Genomic DNA, 20,064 nt, shown 5'->3' on the forward strand with positions numbered 1-20,064 from the left:
AGGCTGACAAGCAGGGCTTCAAGAGGGCAGAGGATGCTTACGCCCAACAATGCAATGCTGCCAAGGATCTTTTCTTTAAGTGCGGCTGGAGGGGAGCCGTTGAGAAGCTCGGTCATGATCCTCAGACCGAGGTTTTCAACCCTCCAGCCTACTTCATACCGAACTCCCTGATGGAATATGCCAAGGCCATGCAACAGCAGTTCCTTGAGGGCTCAGATGATGAAGATTCTGATGAAGACTCTGCCCCTGGGGATACTTCGGTTGTGAATATGGATCAGATAGATCGGCCCGAGTCCAGAGTGGAAGATCTGACTATTGAACAGCCAAATGAAACTGTGGCTCCGGTCGATACCACTGTTCTGACTGAAGGAGTCCTGCCGCCAGAGACCGGTCTTCCAGCTGACACTGATGCTGTCTTTGATGCCGAGATAGATGAACTTTTCTCTTAAATTTGTACTCTTTTCTTTGTAACCGAACTAAGCCCCCTTGTAATGACTTCTCTTTGAATGAAAATTTTACTGCAACTCTTATTCTGGTTGTGATATGTATACTTGTACTTTATAATGCCTTCACTTACTTTTGTTTCGGTTTTAGGTGGGTTAAACTATACTTGCCAGCCAACCACTCCTTAGCCGAAATAATTACTTCGGCTGAGGAGTACACAGTGTTGGTTCATTTCAGCCAACGACTCTTCAACCATACACTTACTTCGGCTGAAGAGAAACAAGTGTTGGTTTATTCCAGCCAACCACTCTTCAGCCATACACTTACTTCGGCTGAAGAGTAACAAGTGTTGGTTTATTCCAGCCAACCACTCTTCAGCCATACACTTACTTCGGCTGAAGAGTAACAAGTGTTGGTTTATTCCAGCCAACCACTCTTCAGCCATACACTTACTTCGGCTGAAGAGTAACAAGTGTTGGTTTATTCCAGCCAACCACTCTTCAGCCATACACTTACTTCGGCTGAAGAGTAACAAGTGTTGGTTTATTCCAGCCAACCACTCTTCAGCCACACTTACTTCGGCTGAAGAGTAATAAGTGTTGGTTTATTCCAGCCAACCACTCTTCAGCCATACACTTACTTCGGCTGAAGAGTAACAAGTGTCGGTTTATTCCAGCCAACCATCGAAGTTAGTTTTTCCAGCTAACTTAAAGTATTTGGTTATTCCGACCAAATGTCCTGCAGCCTGGATCCTTATCCAGGGCTTAGGAAGGGTGTTGGTTTATTCCAGCCAACCCCTAAGTTAGTTTTTCCGGCTAACTTAGAATGAAAATGCTTGCAATGTGCCTAATCTTTACTAATGTTAACTTTTACAAGGAACAACTTGTGATAAAAAGAATTTCTCGTTTTATTGAAGGAAGAGGAAATTACATATGTTTGAAAAAGAAAAAGCTAAAAGTAAAATAACTTGAGATTGGCCGTATTCCATGGCCTAGGGATTGCCTTGCCATCCTTGTCTTCTAGGTGGTATGCCCCTTTGCCTGCTAATCCAACCACCTTATAAGGACCTTCCAAATTTGGGCCTAACTTGCCGTCTCCTGGGATTAAGGTGTTTCCCATTACTTTGCGTAGTACCCAATCCCCAATCTTGAATTGTCTTGGATGAACCTTTTTGCTGTATTTTCTGATTAACTCTCGTTGGTATGAGGCGATGTGGACTAGCGCTCTTTCTCTTCTTTCTTCTGCAAGGTTGAGTTCAAAGGCTATGGCTTCTCCATTTAAGTCTGGATCAAAATTTTCGCTTCGAATTGTGGGGAGGCCAACTTCTAGTGGGATTACTGCCTCCATTCCATAGGCTAAGAAGAATGGTGTTTCTCCAGTTGATCGCCGAGGTGTGGTGCGGTAAGCCCATAAAACATGAGGAAGTTCGTCCGCCCACTTGCCTTTTGCTTTCTCTAGCCTTTTCTTTAGCCCATCCAAGACGACTTTATTTGATGCTTCAACCTGCCCATTTGCTTGAGGATATGCCGGTGTAGAATTGTAGAACTCTATCTTGTACTCTTCACAAAAGTTTCTAAAAATTCTGCCGTCGAACTGAGTGCCATTGTCTGAGATCAGGGCTTTTGGAATGCCAAACCGAGTGATAATATTCTGCCAAACAAACTTCTTCACATCTTTTTCTTTGATTGACGCCAATGCTTCTGCTTCTACCCACTTTGTGAAGTAGTCTGTCGCTGCGAGAAAGAATTTTCTGCCCCCGGGTGCTGTTGGAAGTGGTCCTACTATGTCCAAGCCCCACATTGCGAAAGGCCATGGGCTAGTTAAGGGTAGGAGTTCTCTTGCTGGTTGATGTATTTGGTGCGCGAATTTCTGGCATTTTTCACACTTCTTCTCATATTTCTCTGAGTCTGCTTGCATATATGGCCACCAATATCCTTGCGAAATAGCCCTGTAAGCGAGCGACCTTCCCCCTTGATGGCTTCCACACACCCCTTCATGTATTTCGAACAAGAAAGCTTCTACTTTGCTGGGATGAACGCATTTGAGGTAAGGCCCAGAGAATGACTTTTTGTATAATGCCAAAGATGGAGATAGCCAAAATCGCTGCGACTTGGCCCTTATTTTGTTGGCTTCTTTTTTCTCTTCTGGTAGGATGCCGTCTTTTAGGAATAGGATGATGGGATCCATCCATGAAGGGCCCAATTCAGTGCAATATACTTCTTCTGCTTCGGGGTCTTCTATGCTTGGTCTTGGTAAGAAGTCGATGAGTAATGGATGAGGGATTGATGTATCTGCCATTGAGGCCAGGCCTGCTAGCTCGTCCGCTCGGCTGTTTTCCTCCCTGCCAATTTGTTCTATCCTTACCACTTCAAACTTCTTGATCTCTGTTCTGACTAACTCTTGGTATTTGGCCATTCTGTCGTCCTTTGCTTCGTATTCGCCAGAAATTTGGTTTACCACCAGCAGAGAGTCACTGTATACCATTAGTTCGGCTGCTTTCATGAAGTGTGCTGACTTGAGTCCTGCGATAAGCGCCTCATACTCCGCTTCATTGTTGGATGCTGGGAAGCCAAGGTTGATTGCTTGCTCTATAACCAGACTGTCTGGAGAGATGAGGACTATGCCAAGTCCTGCGCCATGTCGGTTGGATGCTCCATCCACAAAGAGCTTCCACATCTCTCCAACGAATAATTTCCAGCAAGTGGAAGGATCAGATGATGCCGTGAGGTCTTGAATGGTGTTCTCTTCAAGGTCCATGTTGGCTATCTGTCCTTCGTCCTCTGTTTGAACTGTTGGTGAGCCTTTGTTTGTCTCTTCCTTGCTATCCTTAGCATGGTCTGCCTTGGTGCTTGATTGACTACCTTCTACTAGGGGTTGCGCTATTCCGGCGTCAACTTCCGTCCCTAGTTCGGTTGATGGACTACCTTCCATTAGGGGTTGCGCTATTCCGGCGTCAACTTCCGTCCCTAGTTCGGTTGTGTCAGTCAGGCCGACTGGGCAGATATGATGACTTCCAGGAGTGAATTCTGCGACGAAGTCTGCCAAGGATTGGGCTTTTATTGCGGTTTTAGGTTGGAATTTGACGTCGAATTGTCCCAATTCTACTGCCCACTTCAGAATTCGCCCACTAAAGTTTGCCCTTTCAAACAGAGCTTTTAGTGGAAAGGCTGTGAGGACGACTATGGTGTGGGCGTGAAAGTAATGTGCCAACTTTCTGGATGCCATCATTAATGCTAATGCTAGTTTCTCTAAGGGCAAGTACCTTGTTTCGGCTCCCAACAATGTCTTGCTGACATAAAAGATGGGCAAGTGTTGTATTCCTTCTGCACGAACCAACACTGCGCTAACTGCATGCTGAGAAACTGCCAGGTACAAAAAGAGTTCTTCACCAGGTACTGGAGTAACAAGTAGTGGTGGGGAAGACATGTATTCCTTCAAGCTTTCCAAAGCTCGGTCGCATTCTTCATCCCACTCAAACTTGGCCTTTAAAGCTTGGAAGAATGGTCGTAGTCTGTCTGATGACCTGCTTATGAACCGGTTGAGTGCAGCTGCCATACCAGTGAGATGCTGCACTTCTTTGACTGAGTTTGGTCTCTCCAACTCCTGGATTGCTTTGATCTGAGAGGGGTCTGCTTCTATACCTCGGTTGGTCACTAGGAAGCCCAAGAATTTACCAGATCCCACTCCGAATGCGCATTTGGACGCATTGAGGCGCAACTTGTGTTTCTTCAGGATCTGGAACATCTCGCTGAGGTCTTTAAGATGGTCATTCTCATCCTTGCTTTTGACCACCATGTCGTCGATGTAAGCCTCCATTGTTCTGCCCAACAATGGTTCGAACATCTTGGTGACCATCCTTTGGAATGTTGCTCCTGCGTTCTTTAGGCCAAAAGGCATGACCTTGTAGCAATATAACCCCCTTGGTGTTGTGAAAGATGTGACCTCCTGGTCTGGTTCATGCATGGCGATCTGGTGGTAGCCTCTGTATGCATCCAAAAAGCTAAGTCGGTTATGCCCCGCCGTTAAGTCCACCAGTTGATCTATCCTTGGTAGAGGAAAGCTATCTTTCGGGCACGCCTTGTTGACCGTTTTCTAGTCGACGCAGACACGCCATTTACCATTCTTTTTTGGCACTACCACTGTGTTGGAGATCCATCTTGGGTAGTGTACCTCTCTTATTGCTCCTGCCTCCAGCAGGTTGCCTACCTCTTCTGCCACTATTTCGGCGTGGTGGAGTGCCGATCTGCGTGTGCGTTGAATGATTGGTCTGGCGGTTGGGTGGACATTGAGTTGGTGACTGATAAAGTTTGGATCAATACCTGGCATATCGTATGGCGTCCAGGCAAACACTTCGATATTAGAGGTCAAGAATTCCAAGACCTCTAACCTCTCAGCGCTGGATAACGATGAGCCAAGCAAGAAGAACTTATCCGGGTTCTTCTCATCTATCTTCACCTCCACCAGGTCCTCCACCGCTTTCTGATTAGCCTCTTTGCCGACGTCCGCGAATAGTTCATTACTTTCTGGTTCTTCCACCGAATGAACGTATCCTTTGGCAGCTCGGCTTCCATTCGCTGTGGCGAAGCATTGTTTTGACATGATCTGATCGCCATAAACTTCTTCAATTATGCCGGCGTCATTGGGGAACCGCATTACCTGATGGTATGAAGACGCTACCGAACGCATGGCATGCAGCCATGTTCTGCCCAGGATGATGTTGTATGTGGAGGGGACCTTCAATACCCAGAACTCCACTTGTTTTGTTACACTCCCTGCTCTGACTGGTAGGATTATTTTGCCGACAGGCCACTCTGGCATGGAGTTGAATCCAATTAGGGGAGAAACTGCAGGCGCCAAGTCTTTGTCTTGTAGCTTTAGTTGCTTGAATGTGTCGTAATACATGATCTCACATGAACTACCCTGGTCAATCAGAATCCGCTTGACGTCAAGATCCTTGACTCGGAGTGTGACAACCAGGGCGTCATTATGGGGGCAGTAAATTCGTTCCAAGTCCTTATCCGAAAAGGACATGACGTTTGTTGCCTCTGTCCTCCCCTTCTTGATGGCAGGTTGGGCACTCAATACTTCCCTGAAGTGCTCAGCCTTCTTGATCGAACCTCTGAGCTCGCATACGCGCTCAGGTTCAAAAACTCCATGGATTACATTGATGATACCTTGTGGAGGGGCGTCTATTGGCATTCTGTTGGGATGGTCATTATAATCTTGGGGGGCCGGTTGCGTTCCTCCTTCAATGTATTTGTCCAAGTGGCCTGCTGCCACCAATTCTTCCAAGTGCTGTCTTAGTGGCATGCAATTCTCAGTTCGGTGCCCCTTTTCTTTGTGGAAGGTGCACCGTGATCTGTCGTCGTAATTCTTCTGAGCTTCCCCAAGCTTAGCTGGCCACTTGACAAAAGGCTCATCTTTGATTTCGCTCAGAATTCGATATATTGGTTTTTTAAACACCGTTGTTATGGCAGTGCGGATTCTCAGCCATCTTTTGTCTGGATCTTCTCCGTTATCTCATCTGCCACGCCCGTTTTTGCTACTTCGGTCGACCGTGTTGACCTTGGCAGAGGTTTTCTTTTCTGGTACTGCGGTCGCACTTGATTTTGCCTTAGCACGTGCGCCATCCTCTTCTACCCTGATGTGCTGATGCACTCTCTCCATTAGGGCCTCCATGGTGAGGGGTGGCGTCATTGTAATTGAATCCCTTAGTCTATTCCCTACTGGTAGGCCTCTTTTATATTGCGCAATGGCCAGATTGGTGGGGCAGTCTCCAATCTGGTTGAATGTCTCCCAGTAGCGACTGTTGTAAGATCTGAGGGTCTCTTTTTCTCCTATGTCGATGGACAGTAACTGGTCTATCTCCACCGGTGTTTTTGTATTTGTCCGAAACCTTGTTACGAACGCTTCTGCCAATTGGGCCCAGGAGGCTATGCTGCCTTCTGGGAGCTTTTTGAACCAAGTCAAGCCTAGGTCGCCAAGACTTGACGGGAAGAGTATGCACATTAAGGCCTCGTTTCGCCTGTACACAGCCATGACTTGGCGAAAGTGGCTCAAGTGTGAATACGGGTCCGTCTTCCCTTCATATGTGGTGAATTTCGGCTGAAGGAAGCCTGATGGTAGGGGCGCGTTTTCGATTGCTGGGACAAACGGCGAAGTCTGTAATCTTGCCAATGCCTTGTCCGTTGGTTCGTAGGCCGGTCGCGGTATTGGCATTCCAACCTCGACGCTTCCATGCGTCCGAGGAGCCAACCGTTGTAAGGCCGAAACTCGATGTGGATCCCTTGCCCTGGCATCCTCTTTGCATCGTGCTTTTTCTTCGAGCACGGTTCGTAAGTCGGATGACCTGGGCAGTTCCGTTTGTCTGGATCTAGTTTGGTGTGAATGTGAAGGCCGATACGTGCTTCCTTCAGTGTAAGATCTTTCGGATCTTGTCCTCTCAGACCTGGAGTGACGAGTCCTAGAAGATAAGGAGCGAGTGTCGCCTGTCCTGAGGCTTCTGCTCTCTCCTTGGGAGGGTGTAGTATTCCTACTACGATTCTCTGAGTGGCGAGGGGGCGTTTTGTGCTTACGCCCCTCTCCTGTCGCCATCTCTTTAGTCCTCATCTGGCGTTTGAGTGCTTCCATGTCCGCCGCCATCTTCCGAATTAGTTCATCTTGTTCCTTCACGCGATCTTCCAGGGCTTGAGGATCAATCCTCCTCCTTTGCCTGTCAGGACTTTGAGAGTGACGAGGGCTGTTAATCCGCCTTCCTCTGCCACTCCTCCTGGAGTTATGTTGTTGGGACTCCAGATCTGCCATAGGAGGGACAGAGGGTAATCCTTCTCGCCTTGCGCCCCCGTCTGGAGTCAGCCCGTCGACGGCGGACTGTGGTGGTTCTTCAATGTGTGCCATTGATTGGGAAAAGGAGAAGCTTAGTCAAGAGGTTTTTGTTCTTGTCTGTTCTTCCCACAGACGGCGCCAATTGTACGGGGAGGAAATAATTCTCCTCGTATAATCCTGTTGACCCAATCCACGCTCCTCCGTACGACGTCGCTTTATCACCTGTTAAACACAAACGTGAGCTAGCCGGCGGGTGTGTGCCGGAAACCTCTCCGATGCCTAAGTCAGAAAACTTGACAAATAGACAAAGCTCTATGTTCTCAGAAAAGATTGTGTTCAATTACCTCCTCCAGGGTGGTGTTTGTGGGCTTTTATAAGTTTCCCGTGGCACAATCCTGGTAGGACTTGTATTTCTCCATGCAGAGTCCTCCTAGGATTCATTCTCCTAAGGATAATGCTTATCCTTTTACACCCTCCCCCACTGCTTAAATCAAGTGGGATGGTTTTCTCCATGGCCGAACTACCACATGACCGAAATAACACTGGCTATGCTGAGCCACATAGAAGGCCGAACTATCCTTAGCTCGGTCTTCTCCTCTAACTCATTACTTCGGCTGCCCTTGTTCAACCTTGGTGCGCTTAGATCAAACTTCCAAATAGCAAGTTCTGACTGACCTAACCAGAGTATGTCACGACCGGACTAATTTCGAAGCCGGTCTTCCCAGAACATACTGCGACCGGACTAACTCTGAGACCGGCCTAACTCCGAGTTGCCTCTGGACCGGAGTAGCTTTACTCCTCCTTGGGCCGAAGCAACTATCTCTTCTTGAGCCGGAATAAACCCACCGCCTTGGGCCGAAGTAACTTTGTCTCCCCAAGGCCGGAGTAACCTTGCCTTCTAGGCCGGAGTATTCAGTACGGCCTTTTTACATAGTCCTCTGCGTTTTGGGCCTCAAAACCCAACTCGAAGCTCGGCCCAATTTTTCCCAAAAATTACCCTCTCAATTTCTAATACCAAATGTCTCGATCACACTTGTAAAATGTGAGAAAAACTATTTAAAAATTGTTAAAAAATTATAAAATATTTTTAAATCCATAAAATATACATCAAAATAGTAATAAATAGCTCAAAATTTACATATATTTTATATTTTTCTTGTACTCTAAGATTACTTGTTAAATTACCTTTTTAAAATGTGGACATACACTCCGTTTAGATGCAGTGATGAGAAAAGAAAAAAAAATGATTGTAATTTTTCACTTTCTTATTTGGATAGATTATAATTAAATGAATAATTATAGTTTCTCATCAAATCTTATCATTTTGAGTGAAAATTAAAATTAAAATTTAGAATATTTTGACTTTCTAATCATTTGTCACCATTACTTGCCTTATTAATTACTCAAATAAGTGATGCCATTCTCTTTATTTATTTTTTATCTCACCAAACGATCCCATCTAAAACGAGTGTTAATTTCGTGACAAAATGCATGAACAATGGTCTTGTAATAAACGGAAGATGGAGGTAGCCAATTACTGAAAATGGGTCCACTTAATGACTGTGGAACTGTTTCGTGCATTTTAGCTGGGTTATTTATTTTTTATTTTTTTATTTTGATAATTTGTGATTCCTAAATGTTATATATTTTGACATGTTAAAATATATTTTATTAGTTTATTTATTTTTATTATTTTATAATTTTATATATTTTTATGTATTTTGAACATTTGTACAAATATTAGTATAAATAATACATTATAGATATTATATTATATTAATAAAGTAAATAAAGAAAGAAAGAAAAATAATTGAAGTTGGCGGCTGCCGACGTCTCCCCTCAATTAAAATATATATATATATACATATATTTATTGTATAATATTTATTAATATTATATTATTTCTTTGGCAGGTTTGCCCATAAAATGAAGGCTGCTCAACGAAAGAAAAAGAGGCGAGCGCCATGAGGAGAGAGAAAAGAAGGAAAGCGTGGGAAAATTTAGAAGGTGTTTATTTTATAGTGGTTTGAGAGGGAAGATTTGCGCGTTAGTACGGTCGAATTATGATAACGCCGGTCATGACGAACCGCGCGTTGCCAAGCAGACTCCTCTTTTGCTCGGCCCAGCGGCCCGACTTGCACAGCCGGAGAGGTGGACCGGCCAAACGCGAACCAATGCCTGGCTGAGCTATAGCGCGGCCAAGCGCGCAGCAATGTCTGGTGACCAAGCTAAGAGCAGCCCGGACTGGACTTGAGGTGCGATTAGCGTCGGCATGCGCCTAACCGATCGGCCGAGATGGACGGGCTTCATGTGATCAAGAATGAAGAACAGTGGAAGTCCGGCGTGCTTCCTGGCCGTTCAGTCAGTTGGGATCGATCATAAAATAGCCCGGCCATGAGCATAACACTTTGGCCCCTTTGCCAAGGGGCAGGGCGGTGTTCATTAGCTCGGTTATGTGTTCGAGGAGGCAATTCTCCACAGGGAACCAGCTGGTCGTGGTACTCCGGTTAAGTGTGCCACCTGGGCCAATGGCGTGAGGGGGAGGACATCTACTCCACGCACGCATCAATACCGTTTGGCAGCTCCGCATGTACTGGTTGGAGGACAAAATCTTTACACGCGTAAGGTGGTGAGAGGCAAGCACTGCCACCTGTCCAGGGAAGGACAACAGAGGTAGTGTGCGCACGATCTTGGGGCTGCATGGCCAGCCTAGAAATAGTGGAGGGAGGTGAACGTTAGAGGTATGCAACTTCTTCCCCAAAGAGAATACTCTCTCTCTATCAGTCTTCTTCTTCCTCAAGTGGACTGACTTGATCGTCGGAGGGTCTATCCGGTACACCACCGCCGGGCAGCTCACCGTTTCTGTGTTGCCAGGTAGACGCCGTCAAGAGAAGCTTGGAGTACAAGGAGTACGGAAAGCAGAGGATATTTCGGCCCCGTACAATTGGCGCCGTCTGTGGGAATTCTTTGATACTCAACCCTTGTTCTTTGAGCTTCTTCAACCATTTCCATGGCCAACAACGGCGAAGCCCCGCTGTCCGTCGTCGATGGCGTCACACCTGAGTACGTCTGCTTGAGAGAAGGTCCTCTGAATATTCCAGCCATGGCGGGCCTAGAGACTCCTTCGCGAGGTGCGCGAGACAAACGCGGGAGGAGTACTGATCGCTCGCAGAGTCCGGAGAGCCGCCGACGCCGAGGGGAGTCCCGTGCGCAGCGCTTGGAGCACAAACTCAAGGACCAAGACGCCCTCATTCGCAAGATGGCGGCGGAGATGGAGCTGCTGAAACGCCAGATTAAAAGGAAGGGTGTTGCTGGAGAGGGCAACCTCAGTGAGCGCATCCCGTCCCCTCGTAGTAGCAGTCGCCGCCAGGGGAGGACTCACTCTCTCTCCATCACCAGGAACTACGGGGTTGGAGATTCCGACCAAAGAGAGGGCAGGTCCCTCTCTTGCGACAGCACCTACCGCCCATCACGCCCGACGCCGACGTCGAGATCCTCTTTCTCCACACGTTCCAGAGACTTGAGGAATGTATTGGAGGAGAGGGCGCGCCGTTGGGAGGCTCGGAGAGTGCCGGCATTACAGAGGTTGAGCGCTCCGGTTCGTTGTAGTGAGGAAGTGGCGATGCCAGCCCCCAAAGTGATGGCCCCTGCGCTGGTGAACAAAGAGCTGGCGCGACTTACAGCCACGCCGCTGTCTCCAGAGATTGAGAGTACTCCACTCCCCGCCGGATTCCACCAGCCAAAGTTCATTTTGTACGACGGCAAGACGGATCCGTACATGCATGTGAGCCATTACTGGCAAGTAATGGCTGGCCACCGGCGCAACGACGCCTTGATGTGCCTCATATTCCCAGTAAGCTTGGGAGAGATAGGTTTGAAGTGGTTCGAAAGGCTCCCGGAGGGGAGTATTGAGGGGTGGCAGCAACAACTAGCGGAAGCCTTCGTCACCAGATTCAAAACCAACACACGAACGCCGAAGGAGGTCGACCACCTCCTGGGCGTCAAGATGGAGTCTGGATGTTCGTTGAAAGCATACAATGCGAAATACTGGGAAACTTACAATGAGATCCTCGACTGCCTTACCAATCTGGCGATCACTCAGTACAAACAGGGTCTCCCAGTCGGACATAGGCTGCGAGATTCACTCACGATGCATCAACCTACAACCATGGAGTCATTGATGCAGCGGATCAATGAGCACATTCGTGTGGAGGATGATGCCACCTCTGCAACCGAGAAGGCTAATCCGGTCGCGGCGGATAGAAGGGTGGCGGGGAAAGTTCACTCGGTTGGGCAGGAGGATAACTGCCCAAACAACCGGTCAAAAGATCAGCGCCATGGTTCAAACCGTGATGACAAAAACAAGGGTCGCCGAAACGACCGGGCTGACACTCCCCGTGATGCAGCGGAGGATGCCAAAAGAAAATTAAAGGCACGGACTGGAATCACCACGGTATTTAAAATCCCCATCTACCGCATTTTGAGCGAGATTCGAGGTGAACCCTTCGTCCGCTGGCCGGCCAAGTTGGGGAGTGCGCAGAGGGGCTTCAATTCAAAATATCGCTACACCTTTCATGAAGAGCGGGGGCACCGAACAGAGGACTGCTTGCCGCTCAAACAACACTTAGAGGAGTTAGTGGCGGCGGGGCATCTTGACCAATACATAGATGGGGGCATCAAGGCTACGCCAGCGAACCAAGCCGAGGCAAACGGCCTAGCCGCCCTAGAAGCGCCCCCGCAAGGTGTAATCAACGTCATCCACGGCATCATTGAACCGGCCTGGGTCTGCGAGCTGAGAGGGATGATCAAGAAGGCCGAGCACATGAGGGAAGTGCTCTCTGTTCAGCCCGCTGTGAAGAGGGGAAAGACCGAAGAGAGAGACATCCTTTCATTCTCGACCAAGGACTTGGAAAGAGTTCAGATGCCACACAATGATGCTTTAGTAGTCACTCTTCGCGTCAAAGACTTTGACATCAAGAGAATCTTGATCGACCAGGGGAGTTAGGTAGAAATTATGTATTATGACGCATTTAAACAAATGAAGTTGGAAGACAAGGATTTGGCCCCCACTACGTCCCCTTTGGTCGACTTCAACTCACAGCCAGAATGGCCAATCGGAAAGATTATTTTGCCGGTCAAAGTGGGATCGGTCGTAAAGCAAGTAGAATTCTGGGTGCTCAAAGTTCCGTCGACTTACAACTTGATCTTAGGCAGGGGCTGGCTGCACGCCATGCAAGCAGTCGCTTCGACCTTCCACCAAGTCATGCGCTTTTCGGCATCAAGCGGACAAATAGAGGAAGTTTGGGGGGACCAGGTGATGGCAAAACAATGCTTCGTTGCGGTAAATGGCAGCCGAGCGGCCAAAGGGTTCGTCCAAATGATTGAGGGGCCCGAGGGTAAAGAGGTCCTTGAAGACGTAAGAAGAAAGGCCGAGGAAAAATCGGTCAAAGATTAGGTGGAAGTGCGCATTGACGAGAACGATCCAACTAAATTCTTCCTCTTAGGATCATCCTTGTCTAGCGTCGAGCGGATGGATTATGTCAACTTCTTGGTTTCCAATTTGGAGGCCTTTGCCTGGACGCCTTACGACATGCCTGGCATCGACCCGAGCTTCATTTGTCATCAGTTGAATGTCTTCCCCAATGCACGGCCAGTCATTCAAAGGACGCGCCGCTCAGCCTTGCACCATGCTGAAGTGGTGGCAAAAGAAGTGAGGAATTTGTTGGAAGCTGGGGCCATAGAGGAGGTGCAATACCCTCGGTGGATATCCAACACGGTGGTTGTTCCGAAGAAGAACGGCAAGTGGCGAGTCTGCGTTGACTACAAGACTGTTAACCGAGCTTGCCCCAAGGACAACTTTCCCCTCCCACGAATTGACCAGCTGGTGGACTTAACCGCTGGCCATTAGAGGTTTAGCTTCCTGGACGCATATCGTGGCTACCACCAGATAGCCATGTATAAACCAGACAAAGAGATCACGTCGTTCACAACCCCCAGAGGCTTATATTGCTACAAAGTCATGCCGTTCGGACTAAAGAACGCCGGGGCGACCTTTCAGCGGATGGTAACAAAAATGTTCGTTCCTCTCTTGGGCCGAACAATGGAGGCCTATATCGACGATATGGTGGTGAAGAGTAAGGAGAAGTCTCAACACCTCGTCGACCTTGCAGAGATGTTCGCCATACTTAAGCTCCACAAGCTTCGTTTGAACGCCACCAAGTGCGCCTTCGGAGTTGGCACCGGAAAGTTTTTGGGTTTCTTGGTCACAAAGCGAGGAATTGAAGCCGACCCATCCCAAATCAAGGCAATACAAGAGCTGGAGCGCCCAAACTCCACAAAGGACGTGCAACATCTTGCCGGGATGGCAGCCGCGCTGAACAGATTTATCAGCCGGTCTTCGGATCGTTGCAGGCCCTTCTTCAAGACCTTGAAGGCTAAGTTCTTCTGGGATGACGAGTGCGACCGCGCACTAGCAGACCTGAAAGCATATCTCTGCTCAACCCCTATTTTGGTCACACCTCAGCCGGGCGAAGAGTTGTACCTCTATTTGGCTATCTCTCAACACGCAGTCAGCGCGGTATTGGTTCATGCTGAAGGCATCCAGCACCTACCGATCTTCTATGTAAGCAAGACTCTGTTCCCAGCCGAAACGAGATACCTTCCCTTGGAAAAATTGGCGCTGGCCCTAATGATGGCGTCAAGAAAGCTGGCACACTATTTTCATGCCCATACAATAGTTGTGTTAACCGAGTTCCCGCTCAAAGTGCTTTTTGACAAGACAGACTTCACTGGGAGAATTTTGAAATGGGCCATGGAATTAGGGCAGTATGACATCAAGTTTCGACCGCACACCGCAATCAAGGCTTAAGCACTTGCTGACTTTGTGGCGGAATTTGCCCCCGGGATGCATCTAGTCTGCCCAATTGATTTGGTTGGTGCGGATTTAGCACAACCCATGGTTCTGACAACAAAAACAAGTGTTGGTGCGCAAGAGGAGGAAAGGCAAAGAGCGACCGAACCAGCGAAGGCGAACGACTCGATGAAGGAGGAAGTCAACCATGACAAGGAAAGAGACCAGAATGAGCCTACCAGAGACTTGGAATTGAGAAGCTCCAAGAACTCCTCTGATTGCTGGAAGCTGTTTATTGGCGAGATGTGGAAGCTCTTCGTTGATGGAGCATCCAACAGGCATGGGGCCGGGCTGGGCATCATGCTGACTTCACCAGATGGAATGATCATTGAACAAGCAATTACGCTCGGTTTCCCGACGTCTAACAATGGGGTGGAATATGAAGCCCTCCTTGCCGGGCTAAGAAGCACGCTGAGAATGAAAGCCACAGCCCTTATGGTATTCAGTGATTCCAAGTTGGTGGTCAATCAGGTCTCAGGGGAGTATGAGGCAAAAGACGAAAGAATGACCAAGTATCAGGCGCTGGTACGCGCAGAGATCAAGAACTTTGCTGCAATAAGGATGGAACAAATCGACCGCGAGGAAAACAATGCGGCTGATGAATTGGCCGGACTTGCTTCTGCTCAGACAGCTTTTCCTAACCCCTTGATGATAGAATTTTTACCTCGACCGAGCATTAAGGAACCAAAATCAGCCGAGGTACTCTGCACCGACTTGGGCCCTTCTTGGATGGATCCTATCATCGCCTTCCTGAAAGATAGAATTCTACCAGAAGAAAAGAAGGCGGCACACAAGATCCGGGCAAAGTCAGAGCAGTTTTGGCTCTCCCCGTCCGGGGCCTTGTACAAGAAATCTTTCACCAGGCCGTATTTGAAATGTGTCCACCCCACCAATGTGGAGGCTTTCCTCTACGAGATACACGAGGGCATCTGTGGCATCCATACTGGAGGCAGATCATTGGCTTACCGAGCAATTTCTCAAGGTTATTGGTGGCCGCGTATGTAGGCAGATGCGCAAAAATATGTTCGCAGGTGCGAGAAGTGTCAAAAGTTCGCCCATCAGATCCACCAGCCGGCTAGAGATTTGCTCCCTCTCACAAGTCCTTGGCCGTTCACGCTTTGGGGGTTGGATATTGTTGGGCCACTCCCAGCTACGCCGGGCAATCGTAAGTTCTTCATCGCCGCTACCGACTATTTCACCAAGTGGGTTGAGGCCGAGCCATTAGGGTCCATAAAGGAAAAGGACGTGAAGAAGTTTGTATGGCAAAACGTCACCACCCGTTTCAGTATACCCAAGGCCCTTATCTCGAATAATGGCACTCAATTTGACGGTAAACTCTTTCGCGGGTTTTGCAAAGAGTTGAAGATCGAGTTCTACAATTCGACACCGGCCTATCCTCTGTCAAATGGTTAAGCAGAGGCCTCAAACAAGACCATCCTGGATGGGCTGAAGAAGCGGCTTGAAAAGGCTAAGGGCAAGTGGGCTGAAGAACTCCTTAATGTGCTCTGGGCATACCGCACTGCGCCAAGACGGTCAACCGGGGAAACACCATTGCTTTGGCCTATGGCATGGAGGTCGTCATCCCGTTGGAAATTGGCATGCCAACCATCCGCTCTGAAAGTTTCCAGCCAGATCTAAATAATGAAGCGGTGGCATTGGAGTTGGACCTTGCTGAAGAAAGGAGGGAGCGAGCTTTGATCCACATAGCGGCTTATCAACAAGAACTCTCCAAAAAGTACAACAAGGCTGTGCACCCCAGGCTGTTCAAGATTGGGGACTGGGTATTCAAAAAGGTGCTTGGCAACACAGTGGTCCCTGGCGAAGGAAAGCTCGCTGCAAATTGGGAAGGACCATACAAGATGATCAGTTTTGCTGGTAAAGGGGCATACCATCTGGAAGATTTAGATGACAAGGCTGTCCCACGACCATGGAATGCGGCCAACCTTAAGGTCTTTTACTTTTAAGATATAATTTGCTTGTGTTGTTTAGCTTTTCTGGACCCTTAGCCTTTTGGCACTTGATGTAAAAGATAGCAATGCTTTTGTAATGAAAAATAGCCCTCTTGTTGTTTGGTATTACATATTTATCGCAAGGACACCAGGCAATTATGGATGCCAGGGGCAAGGAGACCGCACAAACAGTTCGTGCATTGTCCAACGACATAATTGGCGTATGGACCAATTCGCATTGGGACCGAGCTGGTTTTGCTCGCTCGGTCGAAATGTTGGCGTCATGGCCAACTTAACTGAAACATTGGTGTTTTGCCCAATGTAAGGGCCGAGCTGATTTCGCTCGACCCAGATGGCGTATTGGTGTCTTGTCCAATATGGAAAACGAGCGGAGTTTGCTCGGCAGAATTCGCAATGTTGGAGTTTTGTCCAGCCAATAAAAAGGCGAGCTGACTTTACTCGGCGGAAAAGAAATGTTGGCGACATGACCAACCTAAATGAAACATTGGTGTTTTGCCCCGTGTAGCGGCCGGGTTGACTTTGCTCGGCCAGATTTAGCATGTTGGTGGTTTGTCCAACTAATGAGAAGCCGAGCTGACATTGCTCGGCAGAAGTGAAATGTTGGCGATCTACCCAACTGAGAGGGCAAGCTGGTTTTTACTCGGCCCCATACTTGAGCCCTCAATTTAGAGCCGAGCATATTTTGCTTGGCAAATTAAAAGGTGCATTTGAAATTCCAAAGGAGCCGTGCTGCTAGTTGAAGTTTGAACACGTTTATGGAAATTTTGCACGTAGAAGCCAAAAAGCAATAGAAGTTAAACGGGCAAAAAGTTCAAATTTCATTCATTGAGGAAATTGCGTTACAATTGTGGGGCCCTAGCCCGATTACATTAAACAAAGAAAGACAAGAAACGAAAATAAAACAAGAAATAGGAGGAGGCATTTCAGTCCAGTTCTAGATCAACCGTCTGCTCGGCGACCTCCAGAGCCTGCTCGGCCACCTCAGGATTGTGCTCGGGCAGGCTTACTTCCAACTCATCATCCGCGACCTCCACCGTGACAACCTCCCGATCGACTACTTGATCTTCAGCATCCTGAGACGCTTCAGGAGAAGTTTGCTCGGTTTGTTGCGCGGCGGCGGCTTCTTCCGTGACTTCCTTTTTGGCCTCCTCTATGAGCCTCTTCTACACGGCGCTTACATAGGCCTGCATATAGTGCGGTATGAAGGCCGCAGACGGATGTAGGAACATGTCAGCATCCTGACCAAGGCCAACTTTCTCCACGGCAGCTTTCCAACCGCGCTGGAAAAAGATGTCCTTGGTCGTCTGTACCTACCGTTCATACGTTTTTTCGCCTTGAGCATAGCCCTTGTCTTCGGCGTTGCTAACCGCCTTAGCTTTCTCCTCTTTATGGGCATCGCACAGCTTCCTCAACTCGGCGAGATACCGGGCTTTGGTCGACTTTACGGCCCGCTGTTTGTCCGCTTCAGCTCGGTCGACCTTTTGGCTCAAGTTATCTCGTTCGGCCTCAACCGCTTCCTGTGCGGCCTTAAGCTTCACTATCTCGGCCTTTTGGGCCTTGTTCTCTGCTATTGCATCCCGCAGGCTCTGTCGCACTTTGGTCATGCGGTCGTGGGCCAAATAGTTCTTTTGCGCAGCCTGAAAACAAGCTTGAGATCGTTAGTATCCGGGGAACCGAGCAAAAACTGAGCAAACACTTTGGCGCAAAAAATGGAGAACATACCAGCACTATGGATTTCACTGCCGAGCGGAGGACCTTGAGGTCGGAATGCTCGTCGTGTTTTTTCATATCAGCGGGCAAGATCAACCCCTTGGTCAAATTGAAACCAAGCGAGTAGTCCTTGTCCGCGTAGACAGAGTCTTCAGCAGAAACTACTCGGCCCTGGCATTTGAACTCGGGCGCCCAGACCGGGGGGGTGGCTGGGCCCTTAGCCTTGCCGGTGTGTGGTTACTCGGTCTGGTCCCCGAGCTTGGTGGAGACGCGATCGGTAGAGTCTTCATCCGCCAGACGCGGCCCGGTGTGCTCTTTCCTCAGCCGCTTCTTCGACCGACCAGCCGGTTGCTCGCTGGCAAGCACCAGCACTGCCCCTTCTTGTTGCCCGGTGGGTGTGGAGGATGTCCCCCCGGTAGCCTCTGGTTTCTGGGACTCGTCTTCTTCCCCGGTGATCATGGACTTGATGGCCCTGATTTTCGCCATTTCTTGCTCGGCGGTGAGTGGAACAAGCCTGATCGGTGGTAGGTTTGGATCCGGTTCAAGGGTTAGCGCACGCAGAAAATTGGTAACCCGGCTCTTGCGCGGTGCGGTGTAGTGGTAGGTCTGTTCGAAGCCGAGCAGTTTCGAAGCCTCCCTCTCCTCGGCAGGATGGCACAGCAGGACTCTGATGGCCTCTTGGTTGGCCCGGTAGTAGTCTGCTGCTAGGTGCTTATCTGCAAAAAGAAGACAAGTGTTAGATCGGCATGGAAAGTAATTGATGCATAAAGAAAATAGCGCGGTCAGCCGAGCGACTCACCAACACTGCCAAAATCCTTTCTAATATACCATCCCGGTATGGGTGCCTCGGTGTCCTCATAACGACCGGACACCCACAAGAAGTCGTCGTCGTTGGTCACCTTGTCCGGGTTGCCCTCTATTAGCTTTGCTCGGCCCTTCTTGACTTTGAGGTACCAGCAAAGCCCACTCTTGTTTCTACTTAGACTATACTGATGGAAAATTTCGGCCAGACCGAGATTGAGACCGAGCCTCCGGTTCAGCTCGGCGACCCCGTTTATTATTTTGTAAGTGTTATTTGAAACTTGGGTCGGGCAAAGCCTTGTCTGCCTCAAAAATTCGCAGATCAAGGGTTGAACCGGGAAGCAGAGCACTCCCTCTACTATTGATACGACGATAAAGGGGCACCAGTCTAGATCCCCCCAAGGGGTGTCTCCCTTTTTGGCGAGCTCTAAGACGACGTCATCTGGGATGTTGTACTCCCTACGAAACTCGGCCATCGCACCGGGTGAGCTCACCATGAATCGGTACTTGCCCATCTATCTCGATTTTATTTGGTGAACTAACTTGTACCTCGGACAAAAATGTTTGGTGTAATTGCTCGGTCTTTGAGCTCCACCAGTAATGGTTCTTGACTGAACTGATCGGTCATAGTTTGTTCTGCATTGTTAAAAAATGAGGCCAAGGGTTAGCGTGGCATAAATTCCACGGCTCCTATTGGAAATAGCTAAGTGAAGGATTTTTGGTGTTTTACCGGCCTAACCCTTATCTCGGCTAGACCACTTGGTCGATTTCCTAGCTCGGTTCATTCCTATTTGCAGATCTAATGGAGTATTCAGCTCGGTTAGGGTATTCAGCTCGATGCGTTCCTATTTACCAATCTAATTAGAGTATTCAACTCGGTTGCGACCTCGGTAAGAAGCCACAAACCAGTTTTTGCTCGGCTATAGCTCTACCTATGGATCTGAATGAGCGTTTAGCTCGGTTCTACCCGGATTTAAACTGTTCATCCCAGAAGTGGGGCGAACTCGTTTGAACCAAGGAGGAACAGGGGGCTCAGAGGTCCCTTCCATTCTCAAAGTTCCCATTTGCCCTAGGGTATGCAGGTTCTAAGTAAAGAAAGGGGGCACTGGTGGTCACAAAAAAAAAAAAAAAAAAATGTGAAGCACAGTGGCACGGAAATGAAGAACATGTATAAAAAATTTTGAGAAATAGAAACAGAAAATGCAAGGGAGGGCAGTGTAACTTACCAAGGGGACAGATGCGAGGGTGAACGTAACCTCGAAAGCTCGATTGTGGCCTTCGAAAGGATCTGAAATGGAGGATGTAGCACAGAGGCAGTAATGGTAGTGATGGCAGTGATCTTGGGGGTTCGAAGGTTTGGGAGGTTTAGGGTTTGTGTGGGAGAGAAGGTGAAAAGTGAAGGGT

General features: G+C 48.6%; 1 protein-coding gene across 1 annotated transcript; it reads left to right on the forward strand.

Annotated features, from left to right (window-relative positions):
• Positions 1-15,747: 15,747 nt before the first annotated feature.
• LOC145821818 (uncharacterized) lies at positions 15,748-16,143 on the forward strand. The gene has a single exon (XM_082918387.1). It carries the CDS (start codon positions 15,748-15,750, stop codon positions 16,141-16,143), a length of 396 nt encoding a protein of 131 aa, XP_082774513.1.
• Positions 16,144-20,064: the final 3,921 nt, after the last annotated feature.

Source organism: Camellia sinensis, chromosome 3 (genome assembly GCF_055761805.1).
Source record: "Camellia sinensis isolate YWXY chromosome 3, ASM5576180v1, whole genome shotgun sequence".
In the NCBI taxonomy this organism is placed as follows: domain Eukaryota; kingdom Viridiplantae; phylum Streptophyta; class Magnoliopsida; order Ericales; family Theaceae; genus Camellia; species Camellia sinensis.

Bases quoted from the DNA above. Each gene is read 5' to 3' on its own strand.
- LOC145821818 (XM_082918387.1), top strand. From the start codon at position 15,748: ATGGAGGTCGTCATCCCGTTGGAAATTGGCATGCCAACCATCCGCTCT.